The sequence below is a fragment of the Anser cygnoides genome, chromosome 11 (genome assembly GCF_040182565.1).
Source record: "Anser cygnoides isolate HZ-2024a breed goose chromosome 11, Taihu_goose_T2T_genome, whole genome shotgun sequence".
NCBI lineage: Eukaryota > Metazoa > Chordata > Aves > Anseriformes > Anatidae > Anser > Anser cygnoides.
The window spans coordinates 17,877,595-17,903,930 of NC_089883.1; the positions used below are offsets into that span (position 1 = coordinate 17,877,595).

At 36.7% G+C, this 26,336-nt stretch overlaps 1 protein-coding gene across 2 annotated transcripts in view; it reads right to left on the minus strand.

The window, feature by feature from the left end:
* The window catches only part of RNF111 (ring finger protein 111), a 47,093-nt gene that overhangs the window by 10,473 nt on the left and 10,284 nt on the right, over window positions 1-26,336 (minus strand). For both annotated transcript variants that reach the window (XM_067004133.1, XM_067004134.1), the window contains exons 2-10: window positions 24,808-25,703; window positions 14,703-14,829; window positions 11,764-11,927; window positions 8,694-8,891; window positions 7,475-7,788; window positions 6,378-6,633; window positions 5,273-5,624; window positions 2,636-2,761; window positions 1,760-1,886 (exon numbers count right to left, since the gene is read on the minus strand). In XM_067004133.1, the coding sequence (XP_066860234.1) occupies window positions 1,760-1,886; window positions 2,636-2,761; window positions 5,273-5,624; window positions 6,378-6,633; window positions 7,475-7,788; window positions 8,694-8,891; window positions 11,764-11,927; window positions 14,703-14,829; window positions 24,808-25,684 (2,541 nt within the window). In that variant the 5' untranslated portion in view covers window positions 25,685-25,703. The remainder of the gene's footprint in view (window positions 1-1,759; window positions 1,887-2,635; window positions 2,762-5,272; window positions 5,625-6,377; window positions 6,634-7,474; window positions 7,789-8,693; window positions 8,892-11,763; window positions 11,928-14,702; window positions 14,830-24,807; window positions 25,704-26,336) is intronic.

Sequence of the window (26,336 nt, forward strand, 5' to 3'; positions counted from 1 at the left end):
TAGATTCATGAATGACTTATAACAATCAGATAGCCCTACACAAACACATGCACAAGTTTTTGTAGAGTTAAAGAACCCTACTTCATCTAACATATCGGTTCCTAACAGCAGCTATTTGCAAGACTCCCCAAAGTATTTTATCAGACATTCATCAAATACTTCTAAATATTCTCTATCAGTTTTTTTCCATTCTACTGCTAACAACAAGGTAAAAAGGGGGTCCCAGCTACTTATTCATGTATCATTTTAGATGTATGCACACCCCTGCGAAAGTTAAAATACAGGTAAGTTTCTCAACACATTAACACGAGGATGAGCTCACCTCTCAAGTTTCTAGAAGCTCCACAGCAACAGTGGAAATAAGTCTCATAATTAACTTAACTAGCCCTGATAGTGAGATAAAATAGGCACGTTTAACTTGCTGCCTCCTAATACAACTGCAGTTCACTGACCTATTTATTGAAGGGCTCTTTCTCATAGAGAACATAAAGCAACTGATGTTACCTGTTACTGAACACTGCATGAAATGTGAAAAACATTTTTTGTCCACTTGTAAAAACAGAAACCTAACTGAAGACAACTGCAGAAAAATTATCTGTACAGATGATGCATAAGGATAAGGCTATATAATTTTATTGGCTATGCTAAAATACTGAATTCTTAAGAGTGCTCTGAACGGTATATGGTAACTATGAAAGCTGTGCAACAATGAATTGCCAACCCTACAGATATCAGGGAAGTACCTGCGGATTTTTACATTAGTTAAGTAGCAAGGATCAAGCAGTTTAAGAACAGACTACAAAGAAACTGCTATTACAGTATTAGTTATAAATTTATAATCCAATCTCTAGATGTCACTTCTGGCCTCTAATACAGAAATCTTGTATGGACACGACTTGCAGGTTGATTTTTTTAATTACAGTTTTAGCATCTGTCACTAGATGAGGCCACCATTTGATTAGATGGTCTAGCTTTTAGAGGGCTAAATGAAACAGATTAGCCATACAAAATACCCACACAGAAGTGGTAAACATTCAGTTCAACTACATTTCTGTCTTGAAATGTCTTGAAAGAAAGTTAAGAATATTTTTACATAACCATACAAAAAATTCTTTCAAAAACTAGTATTCTGTATAAGTCACAAGATATGCAGATTCTCGTTGTTTTTCTACTGTAGATTTAAAAATGTGTTCAGTAAGGGACTAACCCTCACACTTCATTCTGCTTGTAACGCTTCATGCTACAAAATTGTATTTTATCATATGGAATAAGGTTGATGAACACCAAATATTATTCAAAACCAACCAAATCTCTAGACAGAATTCTAGCTGTACATATGGACCTTAAAATTAAATGAAGCACCAGTGCCAATCCTTATGCACTGGGTGGAAAGCTGGTACCTTTAACAAACTAAAGCTCATTAAAGAACACAAGTTTTAGAAATCAGATGCAGAGGGTCAATGCATTGCAATGCACATGACAATTTAAAATATGATTCATTTTACAAGAGCTGAAGTTAGAAATGTTAGTGTCCTATACTATTTTTTCTCATTAGACATGAGCCTGTCTGTTTGTGTAGCTCTGTATCTGGGAACAACATAAAAGCACCGGATTATTTTCTTCTTCAGTTAAACCAATACCTTTTACAACAAGGTATACATGCCTAATCAAATACAGTAATCCCCCAAATAATTTTCCTAACAAACAAAATAATTACAGTGACCAATTATTGTGAATTTTTAACAAGCCATCTCCTTACCATTAGGGGAAGAGCCCCTATTTGCAAGTGATGAAGTCGAGGAGGTGCGTGGTAATGGGCCAAGTGAGGATGCAAGGGCCCTGGAGGGTAAGTAGCTGCAGTCACACCAGCTTCAATTCCGAGTTCCCTGTCACATGAATGAAAGCAGCATTACAGTAATGGTACATCTTGCCTCCTAGATACAATTCCACTGTTTTGGACAGCATAAACCACAGCAACAGTATCTTAACACTTATTTTTTAAAATATATGTAAACTTTGCTGAAAATCTTCTTAATCCTACCATAACTAAAAGCACCTTTTAAATAAGCTATGAAGATTCAGTACGATAAATCAGCAGAGACAACTACGTATTTGTTGTGTTGACTAGTTCACACACTATGGGAACAGAAGCCATAACCCATGAACCTCTTCTCTGATGGCTCAAAAGTAATTTTTTGAGATATTAAATACATAGCAGAACTTAAACCTAATCTTCACAAGTGGTCTGATGCAATTTTAAGCAAGCTAAAACATACATAAGAGATAATAAATAAAGTCTGGATTTGATTTATAAGCTTATTTTATAAACAACAAATACAGGAATTGTCTTCAGCAATATTTTATTTGCCTATTTTAAAAAATCAGTTCTTGAAATAACTACCTACTGTCAGTGATCCTCAACTCCTTTCAAAAATCAATGGATAAAAATTAGAAATATGCTTTATACATGGAGTGCTAAAAGCAACATTTCAAAGCCAAATCAAGATATACCAATTTTAAATTACAGGTGCACACAGCATTTTTTTTTTTTTTAAAAACAGCCTGCATTATCAGCGCATCTTATGGTCCTTTGTACTGAGTCTCAAAGAACTAAAATAGTTATCTGATTACTAACCAGGCAGACCTCTCTGGAGCTTGTCGAGGATGGGAAGACATTGTCTGAGGCACGTGAATGTGATGCCCGTGACCGTAATTTGGGTGCATTCTGTGAGGATGCGGAGGAGGCCTCTCATGAGCACGTCTAAAAATAAAACAACAGTTAATTCCACACACTTATTAGGGTGGAGAAAATAAAATTCATTATCAATGTTACAGGCTGAATTACTGGAACAAGTTAAAATTAAAAAGAAAATTTCCCCATGCTGTTTTAATTCCAACTTATGTCTAAAGCTAGAATTTCATACTCAAACATGAAACTGACCGTATAGTTGCCTTTATAGCAATATACTGAGATATACTGCAAACACCGTCAGCTACCGCGATCTGGTCTTCACCTGACAGACACAATCAAGGGACTGACACTGTTTAATCCTAATCTCAAACTGCAGAACAGGAGAGCAATGAAAGTGCACATAATGGTCATGTCACGATTAAGGATGTAGTCTGTAGCATTGCCATGAATGATTCTGGAAATAAACTATTTCCAGTGAAATTATACCATCAGAAATTATTAGGGAAAAACAAACACACTAATTGGAGGTAATTTGCCTTGAAACATGTTTGCATCATAGCTCAAGTAATAAGAGAACAGTTTCTTCCATTCCAGCTGGTACAGAACAACTACAGTTTTTGACAAAATCTTCACAAAAACCTGCTGCTGATTTCTGCTACTTTACCATCGTCCACTTACCAAAAAAAGTTAGTGTTTTTATTTCCGTTGCATTCAAAGCAGAATTATTTTATTATTATTATTATTCAGCCTAGAGACTTGGATTTTGCTAAGAGTAGGAAACTCCCTTCACATTCAGTCCCACCTTAAACTTCCAGGCAGAGCAGATTAGTACACTTTGTAATCTACGTACATCTAAAAAAAATTAGAAATTACTTATGGCATACTAGTCTAACCACTGCAAATTGATGCTTCTCCAGAGAAATCTGTTGAGCTTGTATAAATTATGTTACAAGTGTTAGTTTCCTGCAATGTTACGTACCAACATGGACACAATTATCACAGCAGAACCTACTCCTAGTCTCACCTCTGTTCAGTTCATTAACTATGGGAAAAATCTGGAACAACATACTTTAAAAGAGATCTTAAGCATAAATACTGTATGGTATACAAAAGCAATGCACCATCATATGCTGCCTTCTGCACATTTTGTTGCCAATCCCAAGATCCAAAAGATATAGTTGTTGTACCCAATGTTTGAGACATTACAGTGAGGATACTAACCACTCTACTTACAATTTTGAAAGAGTGTCACTAGAAGGTATACAAGCTGGAAGACTATCCCATATGCTATTTCTAGAAATGAAGGATGAAACAACATCCTAAGCACTCTGGAGATCTTGAGACAAGGAACTGAAAGAATCAGAATTCTGCTATCACAAAGTTTCCAGAACAAGTAAGATCACTATCACTCCTGTTTTTGCTTGAAATTCAGGCTCTCACTTGAGCTGGCTTGAGCGTTCCAAAATTGATTTTTGTATATGACTCCATAATCACAGGCATACACAACCAGTACCCTTGTGCACTGAAGTCAGGGTGTTTAGAGGTTATACCATTTGCGTAACAGATAAAGAACAGGTCCAGGTTCAAATAGATCAAAATTGTCATGACTGAGAAAGCAAAGAAATATATGACTTCCCTACAGAAAAATACAGATCTGTTATGTATCACTGTCAGCAGTTAATACCTATAGTTCTGTGGTTGTTTTGTTTAAGTATCTGAAAACTGCTTAAGAAGTTGTGGTTAAAGCAAATTTTTGTTTCAGCATTAACATTTAAATCTGTTTTATATTAGGTACCAGTAGAATTTATATAAAAATGTTATGAGAAACAACTAGAGAGTTCTTGCTTGAAATGCTCTTAAATATCTAAAAGCATTATCTCCAAAACAAAATAGCTTCAGTTATGTTACGATTGAATTCCAAGACAATACTGACCTGATTTCTCTTGATACTAGTGTCACAGGTCTAGTTTAGCAACAGCAGTATCTCTTACACATTATCACCAAAGCTACATCTCAACATTGGTCACGTTCTTATAGGCATTATTCAGTCTCTTTCTTCTCTGCTGAAGACCAACGTGTAGTAAAGCTAGGCAGGTATCTAAGATTAAATCTTCATTACGCCTGGTAAGCCATCTCTTGTGAGAAGTCCATCTTATCTTAAAGCATTAGTTACGTAAGAAGGATCTTAATAGTATCAGCAACGCAAAAGACATTTTTAAGAAACATTTGGAAGGAGCTTATGATGTACTTTTTAGGCTGTCCAGCCTGAAAAGGAATTCCTGCCTGTTATCTAAAGGATAACTAATGGGCAAGAGAAACATAAGCTTCACTTCTCTTCCATAACCCGTTCACTGTACTTCTTGCCTCACCTGGACACAACAATGAATGTAGTAACAAGAACAGGTTCAGTCTTAATGCTCACTCAACTGCTACAGTATGTAAAGACACTTCCTACCATGGTTTAATGCTAACAGTTCCTAACCATGCAATTACAATTTGAGATCCACATGCAACATTTTACAAACCTGAGGGAAACGAATTATATGTTTAGATAACGTTCTGAGTACATTTGTGACATACGTTGGATGTTGCATCATTCTTCTTCTCTGGACCTCCATCCTCTGGATGACTTCATGAGGATGTAGCCTCTGTGCTGGAGGTGCTGTTGCAGGGATGTGATGGGAGATAGGCTGATGTGCTGCCGGAAGATGCTGTGGAATCGGAGCAGCTGCACTGGCTAAAGGATGAGTTGGTGGTGGAGGTGGAACAGGATGAGAAGATGCATGAGAGGAGATTGAAGGATGGAAGGGATGCACTGGATGAGGAATAACATAATCTACTTGAGGTGGAGGTTGTGGCTGTGGAGGAGGATTTCCATGAGAGTGGGGACATGCAGAAGCTTGATGGTGAAGCGGTCTGGTCAAAGAAGCATCTGCAATGAAAACAGATACTTTTAATCTTGTCAGTAGTAGTTTCTGGATGAAATTTATAAAAACCAGTATCTTCACACAGGTGCTTCAATGTTATTATACCAATATAGACAGTGGCAACATGGGAATTTGTGTATATTCAGCTTCTCAATAAAGTGATTCCAGTGATATATCCCACAAGCCCACACTTCCTGCAGCCACTACTCTTCTTTCTCAGGTTGGTAAAAAGTATGTATCTGTGATGCATGTTGAAAAGGATATACGTGAGAAGTTTTACTTTGTTATTTTTAAATACTCTTTTTCCCCTCAAGTCCACTATTCTGTAGACATAATAAAAGAAATAACACAAAAAAGTTAGTTGATTCTGAGCCTGCTAAAGCAGAACTCATTGCAGATATATGGAAGGGGAAGACAGAAGGAAAAAAATGAAAAGGTGTTACTAAAAAACAAAGAAGATAAAGATATTTTCATAGTAAATACTTTTTTTGAAGTTTGAATATTAAGAGCTGCCACTCAAAAATGAGTTCTTCCAAAAGAAAATATTTTAACTTCCCCTTGGTTATGTGTAATTCCTCTACATAAACTTCACCATTTAAATACATTTCTTAGCATGCATTTTTCTAGGCCATTTTTACAATCAGAGTAAGCAGACAGTAGAAGTTTTCATATGTTGTCAGGGAAGCTGTTTTCTTGTTTGTCATCCTTCCCTCCTCCTCCCCCAACACAAGAGATATCCAGAACTTATCAGCACTTACAGGGAGAATGCATATAATGCCGGCAGGAAGAAAGTGATGCCTGAGGAGGAGGTTGGGGCTGGGGCTGTGCAACCATACTTGATCCATATCCTTCTATGGTTATTGATTGGCTTGGGCCAGCACCAGCCTGATGCCCATAAATTGCAGTTCGAGATGAAGAACCAGGACAGCAGGGGTCAAAAGCAGACGTTCCATGAAAAGCACCACTTCCATGACTTCTTATGCCATTGCTGCTTAAGTCTACTGGCAATGCCTGCTGCATAAACAAACCACCTTTTTTTCAAAAAAAATCTTCAGACATTGAAAACAAAGTCACCCTCAAACATAATATGCTAAAAAATAAGAATAAATACTATATGGGATCCAGGTTTTTAAGTTTTAAGGCTTGGTTCTGGAACATTCCTTAGATAAGATTAACATCTCTTATTCCTAAATTCTTGAATCTGATGAAAGAGACCAAAGTAATTATACCGTACCATGTAAAAAAACACATGCAACTATGATGGATAAGTCATCAAGTATGTGGAAGCTGCACACCTTGAATTATTTGCAGGCAAACAAACTTTAGCATTTTCAGTTGTGTCTACTGTATTACACTTAAAACATATACCAGATTGTGCAAACTTAACTTACAGCATGTAGAACTATCAGTATTGTTCTTAGATTTTTAACAGTATTGTTTTAGATCTGTGATTTTTAGTTACAAGTCCTAAAAGCAGTGACTTTAGAAAAGCAACTTTCCTTTTTATAAACTGAACATTAATTTTTCTTCCCTTAAAGCAGCTCAGTTATGCACAGAACTATGATCTGCAAAGTGTATACCAAGATATTTACGTTTGTTTTGACCAAATATCAACATAAAATAGTCTTATAGTCATCAAGATAATGTCAGCTGTCAATGATTATTTGTCAGGTTATGACTTTTCTTATAATACATGGACACAAAAATGCAAGCTAACTCAAATTTTCCATTTAGTTTTTTATCGTGTCTGCTACAGAACATGAAAATAATCCACAATTCAGCATTCTATTCTATCCTTCCATACCTATAACACAACTTGAAATCACAAAGGAATAGTTACAAAAATTAAACATGCCTGGTCATGGTAACTGGTGCCAGAACTGCTGCTTGCTCCACAAGGGGCAGGCACTGGAGGAGGCCTTTCAACAGGGCAGCTGGAGTCACTGAATGAAGGAGACAGTGGAACAGCTGGGTGAGGGTTGTGGTGGTGGTGGTGGTGAAAGTGGTGGCCATGCTGCTGAAAGCAGCTTGTATGCGGATGCCCCAATGCATGATGATTCTGTGAAGATCCTCCACATGGAGAATGCTGAGGGCAGCAAGATGGTAACCGTGGCATGGCCGGAGGGCCAGTTTCCAGTGTCGTATTAGATGCAGTTCTTCTTGTATCATCTTTAAATTAAGGAAGTTAACATTAAAGCAGAAGAAATTAGTAAAGCCAAACACCATAAAGCAGAGTCTGAAATTTAAAAAACAGTACTTCATGATTAACTAACTGATCAGAAAACAGATCTAGACTACAACCAGAACTGGATAAAAAAGGATTTAGCCATGCCTGCCAAATGAAGCAAAAAATGAATGGTTTCAGTAGATGTACACATGAAAACCACTAGTGGAACTGAACTGAGACTTGCTTTATTATTCCAGTAGTTTAATACACATTATCAGCAGGGAAAGGAGGAAAGACTGTCCCTGTGGCTAATATGCCCAGACCTGTTTTGATCCAGTATCCTCAAATTCCTTTGTCAGTGTGGTCAGCTCAGGTTTTTTTTGTACATCACCTGACTTGCAGTAAGTGAAAGCGCACCCACATCTCAGAGATGTTGCAAGTGTTACCCATACTTACAGCTCTCTTATAGGTCTGTATCTATATAGAACTGTATAGCCATGCTTCCAGTGAAGCAATCTACAGGTTCACATCCTTCACTTCCTTATACCACACACATAAAAAACCCTACAACACTGCGATGGAGGACTCCACTCCCAGCGAACTATATTCTGCCTCCTCAGAAGTGAAGGGTATGGTTATTGATTAGATATAATTGAACCTTCCCAGTAAGTGAGCACAGAATGCTCCTGCACAACCTCATTCATCTTTGGGAGAAAATTGATCACCTTTTTCAGATTCCTTTCCTCTCAACTTTACACAGTCAATCTAACCAATCTCAACTTATTATTGCTATCTTCAGTCCTAAAAGATCACAAGCTACTTAAGCTAGAGAAAGCTGATTAACCTCCTCTACCTCCTTTGTACTGGCAGGCAATACAACAGTTTAGAAAGCTCTCATATTCTGTACCTCCAGCTGAAGAACCAGCAATGCTGCTATTCGGAAGACTAGAAGTTGTCTCTGGTGCTGCAGAGGGCTGGCTGTTGGAGACGTTTGGAGCTGCATCAGAGGCCTGCTCTGAGGTAGACGTACTAGAACTGTTACTGGAAGCAGAACTCACAACCTGGGGCTCCACCCTAGCCGATGTGGTTGGCACAACTGTCGGCTCTAGCAGGGGAAGAAAAAAGTTTCCATGTTCTTCAAGATTTAAAAGCTTTCCGTTTTTCCTTTTTTAAGAAAATTGCTGGTTTTACACATTTTTAATTAGTCTACAATAAATTCTTGATGCTGGTCTTGCCAGATACTGAGAAAGTTCAAACACAAAAATCTGATGAGTATAAAATAAAAAAGTTGTTTCAATTGTATGTGGAAAAAGTCATATTTTTAAAACTAACTCAGACTTTATAAATACAAAATCACTTCCCTAAACAAATCAGCCATATCAAGTTTTATTTACTAAATGCATTACTTTCGTACTTTATGATGAAAACAGTTGCTAACGTATTTGCTGAAGTTTTCTATAAATTCAAAGGCAAAGTATTCTAAGGTTAAGTATTACCCTTACCATCTTTTAATGCCTACAAAGCACAAGAAAATTTTTAGATAACTAACCAACATCACAGTTAACATCTAAACTAGATGAGCTACTTTACTTCACAGGCTTCAGCTATTCTAGACGTACATTTTTAAAGGCCACCACGAGATAAACTTGGTTTCTAGTCTCAGTAGACGTTGAGACTAACCAGATTCATTAATCAGTATTTGAGACGTCAAGTTCATTTTGCGGATTATAAAGGGAGGGGGTGGTGTGGTGTGCGTGTGTTTCACTGGACCTAGAGAAAATATACCACGCTTGATAGATTTTGTTCTCTACTACACAACTGTGAACAGGTTAAGTTTTAGTTTTAAAAGGATAAGTGGTGACATAGTTCAAATTCAGTTTTAAAAAGTCTGCCTTTGACTACATTTGAAACTTCTCTCTAACTACTGACAAGGCAATGACATGACTAGGAATACAAGATACCATAAAAGGTAAGATCAGAAACAGATCAGCTTTTTTTAGTAAAAAAAAAAAATGTCTGCATGGATATAATAAAAAAGCATTAAGATACTTCAAATACTTCTCCTGCACAAAGTCTTGAAGTAAAATTTGACTTTTTTTCAAGATTTCTCTCCAAATCTAATAGGTATATCAGCAACTCAGCAAGAAAGGGAATAATAAATAAATGTCGCGTTCTGATACATTGATTTTAATTAAAGAAAATATTTTTGGGAAGTACATTTGAATTCAGGCAAAAAAACAACCATGGAACAGGACACAGAGCCTAAGACTGGTATGTGTGAGAAACAAAGTTGTGTTTTTGCAGTAGAGAATTACTTTTCTATATTCCAAGGTAGTTGTGTAGTCATAATAAGGAGAAATGCTAAGTAGATAAGTGGACAGTTGAAGGCCTCACTGTTCCAAAATAAGGTAAAAGCTTGAGAAAAACAGGATGAGCAGTGTGAGAACAGTAAAACAAAGATCACAAGTTCTCAAAACATAAGAAAGGAGAAATTAAAGGGTTGATAAAAAGAAAAATTGTACATATATGGTATGGAGGAGCGTTGAGTAGCTTGTGAACCTGTAGTACTCAGCCAATGAAGAAACAGGGGAGGTGATCAGGCATCAGGTAATAGGGAATAAAAGGTTATGATTTGTTTACTAAAATGCACTCCTGATTGACAGGACGCCCAGCATTGCAATCGCTAATAAAATAGCTTCACAGAAGATCCTGTCTGAAGAAAATTGAGATTTTTCTCACAGTATGTGAATACACAGTACATTAGACTGGATGCTAATGCATTCTAAAAGCAATCCTGCAGTCACGCAACTTATTCTATTAGCCTCAATCATCCTACTAGCCTGTTACTGTTTTGATTTGTTATCAATAATGCAAGCAGTTCTGTTCCCTCTCCACCTCCCCCCACCCCCCCCAAAAAAACACAAAACCAGTAACAGCCAGTAGGCTTGGTCAGTCTCAAAATACTAGCTAAGAAAAACTTATTTTTAAACACCCTTCCCAGGTGTTAATTCACAAAGGTAAGTGGGAAGATGACCCTTTTACACTCATGTCATTAGCAAAGTTTTAATACTGGTATCTTTGAAGACATCCATAAAGTTATGAATAAGTACATAGTTGCCTTGTAACAGTTTCAATTCAGAATGTCTCTATTTTTACAATAGTTCGTATGTGAAACATGTAAGTTACATCAATAAATGCCATTTCCTCTCCAGTGATAGAACTGTTGGGATATTTCATAGTAAAACTATAAAGCAAAAAAAAAAAGCTGTAAATCAACCTATCTTCTTCCTTTAAAACCATCAACAAACCAAAAAATTCCAAACCATCCAAATCACCCCAAAAATCAGGACATCTTAAAGAATAATACACTAACTTTCATACAGAGATGGAACTATAATAGTGCAAAACTTCTGTTAAACTTTAACAGTAGTGTGCACCCAAAAAAAAGTCTTCAAAGTGACTACCAGCAACACCAACAAAAACACATATGAGTTTAAGACTTTCCTCTGGCAACATCCAACAATAATTGGAAATCATTCTTATGATTTTCAGCAGAAATAAGTTTGAGTGCCAGTATGTTTTAATGTGAAGAGGCAATGAAAGGTCACAGTTTCAGAAACCTAGCATGCTTTACTAGTATTTTTTTTTTGTTGTTTTATTCATTTTTACTCCAAAGCACTACCATGAGATTTTCCTTTTATAATGTCGTACTGAAATTAACATATAGGTTTAAAACAGTAGTTCCAACTTGGTCTGTAATTCCTGCCTGGTGACTCATCTTTCAGACTCACACTCAAGTCAGCTTTAAGAAAAGTGGTGGATCCACTGAAATATCTAAACTTTTAATTTTAAAAATAAAGCTGCAAGAAGATTTTCTGACACACTACCAGACTTTTTCACAAAACAGTATGCTAGAGTTAATACAATTAATGCAGCTCACCTTAAAGGAAGAAACTTCTCAGACCAGTATGACTTACCATCCTCATCCACCGTAAGGTCCACGACTTCTGCTGCGTTCTGCCTGAGTGGCTGTATGACTGTGGAAATCCTGCTGCGGTTCCGCTGCTCTTGAGGCCGTGCAGCATGAGAACTAGAGCTTTGTCCCCAGTGTGATCTTGAGTGCCCGAGCGTTGAACGAGACCTTAAAAAAGGTATTAGCTTAACTACTGACCTAAATCTTGCCTTTTTTTTCCCCACCTCACTGTTTGGGAGGCTGCTGTTTTATTTTTCAATAATAGAATAGAATTTTGTTATGCTGAAATACACATCTAGTGAATATGGAGCGGCAGGGCATTTAAGTATTATTGCAGCCTTTAACAGATGACATAACAGCACATACCTAACAGGTAGAATTTAGACTCTAATATTTGTTTCTATGAAATAAACACAGGTAATTTTAAAATTTCACAGTGTTTTAAAAAAACACTGTGAAACCCTATCAGTCATGCAGCAATTACATCAATACTATGTTTTAACTTTGTTGTAGAACATGAGTCTCTGAATCCCACGCTATTCCTATGCAGTCTGAAACAGCAGATCTATCAATAATGAAAGAAGCATAAAGATTATAAAAATTCATAAATATTAAGTTTTTCTGAGTGTTAATTTGCGATGAAGTGTTTTCAGAGGATAATTTCTAAACTTTAATGTTAAAGTTCAGAGATTGCTTTGGACATTTACCTCCTAAACATTTCCCTCACTTCCGTCTAGGAATGAGCACAGCTTTGTATAACACTTAATGAACCTTGAGCGAAACGTAGCTGAGGAAAGGAAATCATAAGCCTGTACCATACCTAAGGAAATGGATGGGTTTGTTTCTGTAATATAACAGCACCTATTCTATTCAGTAGTAGAGAGCATCAGAAATAGTATTTTAATTTTTGCTATTCTGATTTTTTTTTAGTTCCACCAAAAATACATTTTTACAATTTAAAACAGGCAAAAGCCTATACACAAATTACATGACAATAAAGGAAACCATTTATTTTGCTCTGAACAGTATTTGGAGTTTGGTAAATAATTTTCATAATGTTCACTTCACTTACAGCATTTACATTTTTATCCTGAACTACCATTAAGACTTCCAATAGCTGCCTTTGTTCCTTAAATTGTTCTTTGGCAAAACTAATATTCTTGAGCCACAGGAAAATCTGCGTAGTAATTAACGTTCGAAGTATAAAAGACTAGTGTGGAAGGGACATTTCCTGACGTTTTGGTATCAAAATTTGAATTTAAGACTCTTCCTTGCCACAGCAAGCTTCCTGGAATTGTTTTTGTACCGTATTTTTTATTCACACAGAATCATATTTTTCAATACAAAACAAAACTATTTCTTATCTTCTCATGAAATTTTTGGAGTAAAATCTTTTCTCAACTCTTGAGGGAAAGTATATAAAAGGCTCAACAGCAAAAAGCTCTATTTGCCCATCCCACTATTAACTTAATAATAAAATTAATTTAAGAAGTCTGCATGTTAGAAGGTCTAACAAACTGAATGGATCAAAATTTAAATACACCAGAAAACACCCTGGGTTCAGCCTCTTCCTCAGTGAAGTTAAAGACACCATTGACATCAATAAAAATGAGAGTGGTGTTGCTGTTGGTTGTCTTGACAGTACCACTGCAGAAGGTAAGGTAGAAAGTAGTAATTTTTTTGCATGTAATCTTCTTTTATAGCTACTACAGCAAACATTTCCTATTAATGGTGAGAAGAGGAAACCTGAGTTTTAAAACGCATTTTATACATCTTTAATCAGGTTTCAACTGATGTTCTGCAAGCAGTTTCATATAGCCTCATTTTTAACACCCCCTAGAGCTTCACATGAAGTTTTAAGAGGCTAAAACAAACTTGATCCCGCTCTAGCTCAAGTCTTTGCAAAAATATTTAAGTTTTACAATTGTTCTCAACAACACATTCATATGGATAAATTAACTATTTCTGGAAACATATTTCTAACCATCTCAAGAGAAAGCGTCTGATTCTGCAGCTTTTGCTTTCTTACTGAAAAAATATTCTACATCTTTAAAAATGAAGAAACAAAGAAACACGTTGTTGAATAAATGCGTTTTTAAGATGTTGATTTCTCTCACCTCTCCATTTTCTCCCTGCTACAAAATACGTAACCCAAATAAGTACATCTTGTGTGTGCCAGTTTAAAAAAATACCAAGGAGCTTGTTTGAAGCACACATGAAATCCCTCCTCATTATGTACGCACCTGACTAATCCATGAAATTGTTTTGCTAGGTAATGCCATTTATTCCAATGAAGTGATGTCTGTAGGAAAATCTATCTTTTTTAAATTTAAAATTACATTAATGAAAGCACAATCTGCTGAGAAACACATGGGATGTTTGTATATTTTACTATTTTTCCTTTGTCATTTTATAAAAAGTTGATGGCCATTCTTCATATTCCACAGTTTCGTCCTCATGTTCACAAACAAACAAGTATATTTAATTGGCAGTCATCTCCAACAGTTCCACGCAAATGACAGTTTCAAGTCTTCCACTTCAAGAAACTCCTCTATTAGATTTTACAGAACCTGACAGATATGGAATAAAATTTCCATAGGGGCATGGAAGAACAGGAAAGCATGAGGCATCGGCTTCAAAGAAAGACACTTTCAGAGCAAGCTTGTTCTCTCTAGGATCACACTACGCAGCTTTGCTTCCCTAAAGTTCTCTCTCAGTCACGCTACCCACAATCACCTCACCAAATCCCTATCAGTTGTATTTTCAAGCTTTAGCAAAGCTGTGGGGTTTGACTTTTCTTTTGGAATCATAAATGCATACTAGGCCTGGTAGCACAGAATTTCTGTAACATTACCTTATGGACTTTTAATGATACAGACCCTTGTGACAAACACTGAGTCAAGCAAAATTTTACTAATACAAAGAGACACAAGTCTCACTCACCTGTAGCTCTCACCAACTGTGACGATCTCCACTTCACTATCTGTTGAGGTAACATTTATTTCTTCATTAGCAGTGACCTGGGGAGTGGAGGATGCTTCAATCACAACAACATCTTCATCAATACTCCCTAATGAGGAAAGAGGAAGAAGAAAGTTCACATACTTAATTTTAAAAGCTGTCATTTATGAGACTTTTTCCCCTTGACTTAAGATGTAGGTACAGAATTTCATAGTTTATGTCAAAACTTTAGGTGCAACTGTCAAACACACAACCTAATTATGAGAGGCAGCAACTCTGCTTTAAATATTGAAGTGTAGAAGGAAGGTGACAAAGGGGGGGGAGCTACAGATGTGCAAGTTTACATTCTACTGTGTATTGGAAGTGATTCTGGTGAATTTTATCAGCTGTAACACCAATGAAATTCAGTCATTTAATATAAAAACAAAAGCTTTGAAACTAGCAAAGCAGGAGTGGTTTATTATTATTTAATAGCTTTATTTTTTTCATATGTTCATATGTATTCAAACCTAACCTTAAGGCTAGACAATAGCAACAGGAAAAGTGATGTACCAACTAAGAAATGTTATCCATTTCCAAAACAAATTGAAGACCACAAACGCATTGATGCTTATAACATCTTTAAGTCTATACTTTCAGTGGCATTCACAATCATATACTAGACTGGTAAAGTTAAAAATGGAACTATTAGTGGTAAAAATAAACAACCAAATACCTCACAAAATCAACTCAGAGACAAAAATAATTCCTGCTTTAGGAAGAGTGGTTAATGTTCCAGTCTAACACCCATACATATGGAAACCCTTCTCTGTAGCTAAAACAGTGGCAATGACAAGTTTGAATACCTAGAATACTTAAATTGAGCTATAAATTTATTCACTGTTCCAATGCCACTGAGCATAAAGGAATTTATTTAATAAATGAGCTATCTAGCTTAGAAACAACAAAGCCTACCATTTTAAGATCTGAGAATTTCTTTAAGAAAAATGCTTGAAGAATTTGGCCTCACTCTAGTCAATAATTCCATCCTGTATGGACTGTTCTACCCCATGACAAGGTGTATGCTCCTTTCTTCATTCATTCACAGCACGCAACAGCTCCCTGGTCTAGAGGGACGCCCTACTGTAGCAAAGATCCACAAGAGCTCTGCAACTTCTTAGCTGTGCCATTATAAGTGAAGCAGCAAAGACTAACGAATTTCAGGGGTGGGCCACCCTCCCTCTTATTCCCCCCAAGCACCAGCATTTTTATGTTTTGAAAAACCAACAGCTTTCCTTTGTTTCTGGTCACACTAATCCCAGAGAGACTGGTGCCTGACGATGGAAACAGCCATACTTCCAAATCCTGTTATTCACCAAAATGTCATGAGCACAAGTAGTGTGTGACAAAATTAAGTCACGGAACTCTTGAAAATTTTGGCAGAAACCGAGCACATTATTACAACGTCTCAAAAACAAAGTCAGACGCTAAAACTGAAAAATACAGACAGGCCATTTACTCAAAGTGAAAGAACTGCAGCTGAAGTCTTCACCATGTTCAGAAGAAGGTAAATGTCATGCTTCTGACATCTTACAAGTCACAGGCAAATGCACAACAGCTTCCTTACACAAAACAGTCTTAGGAACTTCTTGGGTAAAAACAACTAGCTAAGCAGCTAGTGAAAGGTCAGTTAGAAAACACCTAACTATTTTTCACCCCATCTCCGTGCTTCCAAACACGCACTGCTTTAAGTACAGTAAATTTGAAAGCACTCCTGGGAGTCCAAATGGCCTCAGATTCAGTAATTATTTAAATTTAAGACAGGTCAAAAAGCAAGAAGATTTAGGCTGAAGTGTGATCTCAGTATTTCTGAGAACAAACAGCACCTCCCTGAGGCCAAAACCATATGCTGTGTAACTCCAGCGTGCATCTCTCTGCACGAGTTCTGAAGCAAGCTTCTCATGAAAAACAAAGGCAATTCTCAATTGAATATCCATGCAATTCAGATGCTCACCTTTGCCACAGTTTTAAAGTTGATTTTATTTTTTTTAAGCAAATCTTTAGCTAAGACATGATTTTACAGACTACACGAGTCAGACTGTAGAAAACATCAGGACTGTTACTGGCTGAACAGGTTTTATAACCTCCAAAATAATAAAAGAAGTCTTCAGGAAAATAGTCAAAAGGTACTATAAATAGGATACAGCGTGGCTATATTCCAACCTTCTGCCTTCCTACCTGCTGCTTATGCTTTCCAGTTGGGCTCTCGAAGTCAAGAGCACAAACCGATTGGGTTTTCATGCCAGAGCACTTTCAGAACAACTACACAATGAATCAGTAATACACTGCAAAATGAAGACTAGCAGAAAAAAGTCTCTACGCTACAATAAATGCCTTACATACATTTGTAAGATTATATTCCTAGGGAAAAAAAGATAGGAATGTTAAGTTATGATCATATACAACAAACTTTGTACCCCCTTTTAAATTAAAGGGTCTTCTGCGTAAGGTTTATTAGAAGCACACCAAAAGGAAAAGTGCGTGTATGTGAACCTTGGATATTTTAAGAACACTGTAGCTGTTTGGAGAATGGCATATAAAAATTCAACAATCTACCAATATAAACCAATTTCATTACATACTTCTATCTGAACAATAACTTTGAAAAGATCAGCTGAACAGCAAAGTTCCAGAAACGAACACCACTGAGGTAACGTTTATAATCCTTATGAAGCACCTCTTCTGTAGAGACAATTATTTTCAATAAAACCCAGTTTTAACGTACTTTGTAATTTATAAAACACACCAACAGCCAATGGGAAAAACGAAAACAGAAAATATCCAAACCCAACAATGCACAAAGTGTGAAAATACTTGCATTTTGTCCTCGGTATTATTTCTGACCCCGCAGTCCACCACACAGGATGTTTTTATACAGTTTGCCATCACAAGGTGCACAATTATTTGTTTTAATGGATGTACCAGTCACTAACCAGTAACTTCTCCTGGAATGAACTCTAACAAACTTGATCTTCAATTATAAATATTAATACATCACTCGTCAATGTATCATCTCAGTGATCTACCCTGCAAGAGAACAGCTGAATTTGTACAATGAGTGTTACTACAACAATCCTGTACTACTGGAAATTATTCATTCTTCAAGAAGAATAGTCATTGGACTGATGGCAGAAAAATAATTATCCCGACTTATGTTTTTTTTTCCTTGTTGTTTCCCCTGCCCCCTGCTCTCAGCATAGTACCTATGGTCATGTAGCAAGCAGAAAACAACCCTCCTGTAGGTATACACCACTCTCTGCTGTCCTGAGTAACAAACAACTGGAGAATAATTCGCTTGCTATGTTTTGTGACAAAATTAACCTTTGGGCTACCGCTAAAGGATTCATTCAACATTTTTAAATGATCTTGTTAAAACCAAAACTTCTACTGAAAGTTACAAATTTTATTATTTTCCACTATCTTTTTATTTGCCCTACCCACATCCACAAGTTATATTTTACAGCACATACAAGACACCAAATTTCAGTTTGTAAGTTTCACATATCCTTACAAACTTAGACCTATTAGCAGTAGTTAGCAATTAGGTTTTGTACATAATTGAAGCTTTTTAAACCCTTCTTTATATTAAAAACCCAGTGCTCAGCCAGCCTAAGGGAAAGGATGAACTAGACCGGCATGAATCCAAATTCAAGCAGGCTCAAATGATAATCATACCTTAACAAGCAAAACAACCCCCACCGCAGGCCCTACGCCACAAAGACAGCAAATCTGTCAGATTAATTTACTGAGCCAAGTACAACTCTTAAATAACACTCCGCCATCCAGTATTAAGATCTTTAAATGAGCGTAACTTTTCCCCAGAAAACTGTAAGGTGTCAAAAGTGTATCTGCTAGGTGCCGCTGACAGACCACAAGCAGTTCTGGGAAGCAAGTTTTAATATTAAATGCTTCAACAACCCAGAAGTTATAAACAAGCTTGGTGTTACACACAGTAGTATCACTTCACTTTGACACACCATAGCATGGCTTAGAGATTTAGCAATCACCAGTTAACACCAATTTCCTACAAAGGACGCAAATATTACTGCTATAACATCCAAGGTTATGGTTGGCCAACTACTGTCCTTCCTGGAGGTTATGTTGCTAGATTTTAATCACATGAAATATTACATGTAAAATAGTCAACAACTTTTACAACATACAATTCCAAATGAGACAGCCTGACCAAGCCATAAGTGAAAACAAAAGATACTTTAAATAAATAGTCAATTTCCATTGACAAAGATGACTTATTTTGAGTTCCAAGCTTTCATTGGATCAGACCTAGGGCCTGTTCTGATCCATATTCTCTATCAGCTGCAACACAAAAAAAAAAAAAACCAACCACGCCCTGGAAGTAGAAAATCCAGGCTACAACCTTTACTTGAAATCTGTCATACCACTGAACAGCCACAACAACGTTACAAACACCAGAAGGCATATCCTTGCCTGTTCGCTGTTCATGGACAGCTGTCAGTAAACATCTAATGCCTTTCTGAACTTGCTGGTACTACCTGCCTCTGCAGCACCTTGTGATGATGAGTTCAAGTTAATTACCTGGTTAGTAATTCCACTTGAAATTGATAATATCATCCTAATAGTGTTAATGAGTTCTACATGTGACTTATATGGAACATACTTTTCAATAGCTGTGCAAGATGGGAGAAATTTGCAAAAACATGCAATTGCCTAGGACTCTGCACCCTAGCAGAAAAAGGAGTCAACCAGAATTTAGGGGATCTCATCCAACTGTGAGGTATGCTGATGTGGGTTAATCCCAAACTCTACTTATATTGTAACCAAGCACATAGGCCTTAGTCCTATCAGCAATGCTATAGCAAACCAGCACTGTAAGTAATGTATTTCCAGCACAAAAAGCTGCAGCAGCTACAGTGAAGTGCTGAAGTGAATCCCCAAGCTAAGTTATTACCGCAGTTATTTAAAGCTTCAATTCACATTGGATAGGTACAGTGAGAATAGCTAATGTCGGCTGTTCACACGGCCAGGTGCTGCTTTCCTCACTACTAGTAGCTCTTCCCTAGCGCCCGTCTACTAAATAACACAGTAGAAAGGACACGTTCGCTTCCTTGTTCACTACTGAGATAAAAGCTCTTAATTATGACCTGCATCAGTTACTGTGGGAAGAGAAGAGCACAGTGTGATTCTAGGAGGAATTAAGTAACTGAAAAATCATTAACAAACGACAGCTCATTTCCATTTCATATGTGCTCATCTTGAACTGTTAACAGAAACCCGTTAATACAAACGGGTAGCACTTCCTGTTCAGATTAGCATTTTCACCAGCCTCTGGCTTCTAAAATATCAGATGTCTACATTCAACATTCTTGGAAGACACACAACAAATACGTGAGTGGATTCGGGCTCATCGTTCTTTTTTAATAGAAGCTTGTTCCAATCAGCTTTGAACAAAAGCTGGAGCAGCTTCTCATCAGCATTACATTCTAAGCAAAGTGACAATACCTGTCGAGCACCAGCAACCAAAAAAATACAAAGTCTGGCCTAATAGGCCTTAAGATTCCTTGCAAGCCAACAATTTATAACAATTCAAAATTATACTTTTTTTTTTTTTTAAACACCACCACTTCCCATTACTCGTGGTTCAGATTTACTGCCAACTGAGAGTATATAAAGCTAAAACCTGCTCCACTTTTAGCTTTTTCTGAAGTGCTGGCTGTCTCCAAACGACAACCCCAGCCATTTTACATCCGAGCTGAAAATCATATCTGTACCAGCATATCAGAGAAGTTTCATTAGAACATTACAGAGATCCAATTCCAGTAACAATCTGGAAAGCCACAGGATTTTCTCTACAGGTGTTTACACAGGTCCTCCCTCTAAGGAGGAGAGAAGTTTCTGGGCTACCTAACAAAACACAATGAAATACCCATTTTACAGTAAAAATGTTGCTGTTTGCAGTCATTTTAACTGTGAGCCCCCCATTTCAATTAATATCAACTGAGCAACATATAGATTAGAATATATAGCCCTAGTAGCACTGCAATTTCAAGTGTAACCATATCATTAAACTGCACAGAGTTGTTTTTACATTGTCCATATGCCCCCAAACTCTCCTCCCTCCCCTGAACAAGCCTCATGTGGTCACATCCAAATTAACGAGGACAGCTGCCCTTTATGGCCAACAGCTGGTAAAACAACCTAATCCAATCCCAGGTGTCTTGACTTGGTACTTGCTCAATCTCCTTCTACTCCCAAAGCACCTAAATTCCACCAGAAGAATAGCTGAAGCCCTGTAACAGAAAAGAAAAAGGAGGAAAAACTCTATAAAGTGTTGGCTTTTTTTGGGTGTGTTTTTCTGTTGCTGTGATTTTTTTTTTTGGAGTGCAGGGGTGGTAGAGATTTTATAAAAGGCATCATTAAAAGAATAACAAAGAAAACACAGACCTCCATTCACAACATTTTCCAAAAATAAGCAAGTTAGTTTCATTACTGTCCTGGTTCCAGTTAGGACAGAGTTAATGTTCCCTCATAGTAGCTGGTAGGGTGCTATGTTTTGGATTAGGATGAGAAGAGCGCTGATAACATGCTGATGTTTTAATTGTTGCAGAGCAGTGCTTACACCAGGCCAAGGACTTTTCGGCTTCTCGCTCTGTCCTGCCAGCGAGCAGGCTGGGGGTGCAGCAGGAGCTGGGAGGGGACAGACCCAGGACAGCTGACCCAAACTGGCCAAAGGGGTATTCCATACCATCTGACGTCATGCTAAACAATATATAGGGGTGGCTGGCCGGGGTGGGGGGGGCCGGCTGCTCGGGGATAGGCTGGGCATCGGTCAGCGGGTGGTGAGCAATTGCATTGTGCATCACTTGTTTTCTTACACATTATTATTGTTAATACTATTACCATTATCACTATTATTATTATTATTGTTATTATTATTTTCCTGTCTTAATAAACTGTCTTTATCTCAACTCACAGGCTTCACTTTCCCGTTTCTCTCCCCCCATCCCAGAGAGGGAGGGGGGAGGGTGAGCGAACGGCTGTGTGGTGTTTAGCTGCCAGCCGGGTTAAACCACAACAATTACCTACAGGAACTCATGTATTACTTAGTTGACTCAAAAGATGTGTTACTTTAATTTCTTGCAATACTCAAATGTTTTCATTAACAGCATATGTTAATCAAAATTGCCAAGTCTTTAAATGCATTGTCTTTAGAAAACAAAAATCAGTATTTGAAACAAAAAAGTATTTTTGACATATCCTTCACACAAACTGCTAGCAAGTAGGCCACAATAATAGTCACATCACTGTGCTGACAGCTTATTAGGCATTTAGTTACTACCATATCTTTCAAAACAGTATTTTTTCTTTTCTGATTATTCTTCTCCTTTCCTAAGACCACCCTCTAGTACTTTTAAATACATGCTGCAGGCCTCATAATCATAGTGGAAGATCTTTGTCTTTCAATATATTGTGTACTTTCAGCAGATGCATACACAACCCTCATGTGCCAATCTAGAGGGGGGTGAGGGGAATCTTCCCAAACATTAACAGGCTAGGGTAGCATTGCTAGCAATACAATCCTCTCCATATATATATATATATATATATATATATATATAAAACCATCATCATGCTTGTTCACTATATAGAGAAACTAAATATTATTTTCCCAGTCAGCACCATTTTTGTCCCAATTAGCTCAATAACTAGAAATACCTTATATAACCAAAAAGATACATAAAGTGTTAATCATGCCCTTCTCTTACTAAAAATAGGGCACTAGCACAGAGGAAGCATGCTCAACTTCCCATTCTATCGTCCATGTAAATAAAATGCTCAAAGCCTTTCCATCAATGTGTCCACTGGAAAAAGAAATACAGTATTCATATCTTCTAACCCAGAATTAGTTCTCAGCTCACTGCAAGTGTTAATTCTGCAGTACAGCCACCATAATACATATTCTTTAAGTGTAACTTATTTCAGTTACAACTTACACCTGTAATTTCATCTCAAATTAACTGGTGCAGAGTTAATCAATATGATGAGAATAAACACTACCTCAAATTAATTAAATGTGCTTTTTCAATGCACATTTCAAGTAAGTATAAAAATAAAGCTATCAGACAATATATTTACTTTTCCACAAGACTACATGAAACAAATTGCAAATTCCAGTCTCCCAACCATCAGAATACCACACAATTATTACAATTTACCTGACCAGCTTGAATATTCAGTGATTATTACATCCATTTTTAAAGAGCTCTCTAACAGACTCTTTTCAAATACCTAAGAAAAGCCCTGCTGTAGAAATCCTTGTGTTCTGCCCTTCAATGGAAAGAGAAGTTCAGACGTGGTGTTAATTAAATTTTAATTTTAAAAGGGCAATAGGTTTTAGCAGTTCAAGTAGATCAAAAAATAACTGAAAGTTCTAACCACGATAAGTGTATTTATGGAGAGAAATAGATGGTTGCCTGAGAAGCCATAACCTACATTTCCTCATCCATTTACTAGTTTCACTGTTGCCTGGTGCACTGTGTGCTTGCATGTGAAAAGAGCGTTGTTAATGGTCCTACATCATTCTACAGTTACAAGAAAGTTCATCCTCTCTGAAAATGAGAAGAAATGATTAACCAGGAAATAGAAGTGTTGACATAGTAATTTCCCAAATTTGTTTTTAGTATGGATGTATGCATATCCTCCTACCTTAATTATTTACAACCTGTACCCTTCTATATGCTTGGACATGCATTTCAGAAACGTAACTTTTCACAGCTTAAAAAATTGCATTTCTGTCCCCACAAATATGCATGGAGATAATTAAACCTGTACAATAGTCCTCCCATTTTAGAGTTATTTATGCAGTCCTAACACTGCTTGAGTAAGATTTTTGCCATTACAAATTTTACTTCTTGTATTAAAACAGTACATTAAAGAATAACATGCAAATTATTTCCTGCAACAATGAATAAGTAATAATCTATTTAGTACTGTGGTTCTGTTCTAGCATAAATTGTGCCCTAACATGAACATACTGATTTTTTAACTTGTACTTCCAATTTCAGTCAGTTTTTCTTCAAATAAAGATCAGCTCAGTCCAAGATACGGTTTCATTTTGTAAAACACATTTGTCATTGAACAACAGATAAATAAAACATGGCAGCACAGACTAACACTAGGCAGTGTCCTGTGTAACTACCTCCCCACACTCGACAAAAAGCTGAAATGATTCACAGAAGGCACAGCTGCAACATCATGAATATCACTGGTCCCAGTCTTGCAACTGCCTTTCTCTTGGCAAGTTTATGAAGAAAGGAATTCTAAGACAATTGGTAGAGGGGGAGAAAAATAATATTCAAGCATATCCATAAATAACTATCAAGACATATTAGAGAAGCATCTATATAAACAACTGCAAGATCATTCAGTGACTTTAAGTATTTGTATATATACAATACTCTGCTTTCCACAACTTCAGGCCTTAAAATTTTCTTTTATTATTGCAATAAAGCTATGTTCCACTGAATCCTATTTTACACTATTATCACAGTGACCATGTCTTTTCATTTAAAGTTGTCAAGCATTGTTAATTGTATTAGCAGACGTGTTATAGATACCTCTTCCTACCTTCTGAAACCAATTGTCATTCCCACAATTGGTTAACAAAGCTGTATTGCTAAACATTGTAATTATAATGTAAAAGCTAACATCTTTAATGCTATTTAAAATATTTTTAAAATAGAACAATTCCATGGCATGTGACTAATCAGATTCAACAACCTTCCAGCACCTTGTTTAGACCATTAACTTCACCTTTTACATTGAAGGATTCTAGATTTATAATTTTACTGGAAGCTATCAATGTGCATTTCCCGAGAATTTATGGTCTAATGTTCAAATTACTATTATACTAAGTCTATCTGCAGTATAACTTCTATAAAAATCACAAAACCAACCACTCCAAAGCAACTATAAATTGAAAAAAATCATACTGCACATAATGAAAACTCAGTAACAAAAATATTAGTAAAAGTAAAAAAAAAAAAGCACCTCAGGAATTCAGTTTTACCTGAAGGAACAGCTGTATTGTTCTGGTGGTTTTCACCAGTTGACACAAATAAGTCTTCCTCCCCTTCAGTAGATGAACTCGAAGAAGATTCACTACTGAGATCATTCTCACTTGAACTGCTAGAGCTGGGTAGTAAAGCATACTTTCTTCGAGCTAACACTTCCCGTTTTTTCCTCTGCATTAAAATTCGTTCTTTTTGGTTCTGTGTCCGCTGTGAGGAACTGGTTTTCACAAATCTCTTTCTATATGGAAGTCTTCTCAAAGAACTGCTGTGAAAACAGGGCCTTTTCATTAATAACCCAGGTACAGAGTCTGCCTCAGTCCGAGGCCACTTTTGTGACCTTGCACTATGAGTTCTACTTGTAGTATTCAACACTGCCTGAGGGTGTCTTACAGGAGCATCTTTTTCTTCTTCAGACGTTACTGTGTCAGAGTCTCCAAAATGTAGGCTGGATGAAGGTGAAGAGATACAGTCACTAAAAGAAGAGTCATTGTCTTCACTCTGTGTTTCTAGATGCTGTCTTAATCCTAAGATGCCTTGGTTTTCTTTATCAGGACAATTTTGAGTATATGAAGGACCAGCCTGCTGGCTCTTGCGTTTTTTTCGCACCACAATACTTTTGTCTGGGTCTGTACGGTTGCCATTCATTTCCTTCTGCTTTTGAGAATCACCACATAAGTGAGAGAACTCATTCCCTACTTTACTGGCAATCATCTCAACTTCTGCAGGGAAGCTTTTGGCTGCCCCAATAGGCTCAGGGTTCAAGAGGATCCCCTTCAGACTCTCCTGTCTCTTTGGTGCATCAGATGGAACTTCACTCTTCATATCCGCTTTTAGAGTATAAACTATATTACATTCAGGAGTCCATTTAGACATGGAAAGTTTTAAGAAAGGCCTAGAAATAAAAACAGATATGCATTAAAAAAGAAGAAAGCACTGGATTTTTTTTTTTTTTTAAGAACAAAACCAAAATAAGAAAAGTCATTTATCGTTTATTGACAAGACTCCCCACCCCTCAGGAAACACAAAACAGGATTAAATGAAACAACTGTTTCATAACTAAAAATTACATGTTAAGCAGTATTTATAATACTGTTTAGACAACTTGCATTGAATTACTTGCATTGAATAGACATTCTTGTAGACAGCAAAAATACTATCGCTTTCATGGAGGAAATATCAACATATGCCTGCAAAACGCATGAATGTCTGTTTTACCAATGGTTAAGCACGAGTATTACAGGCTACTGTTTACAGAAGTTGCATGAACTTGAGCTAAAGAGCTCCGATATTTAACCATCAACTAAATTGTATTCTTAAATAAGGCCTATATCTTCCCCTAAAACTGTATATACAGGTATTAAATGCCTTGCATACAATACACAGTACAGCATGGTGACAACTGAGCTACAAAAATGAGTTACTTAGAATTCATGATTACTTTCTGACACAGGAATGAATAAAACCAGAGACATTTTGAGGTAAAGTAATAGAAAACTAGTTTATTAAAAAAAATAAACAACCACAC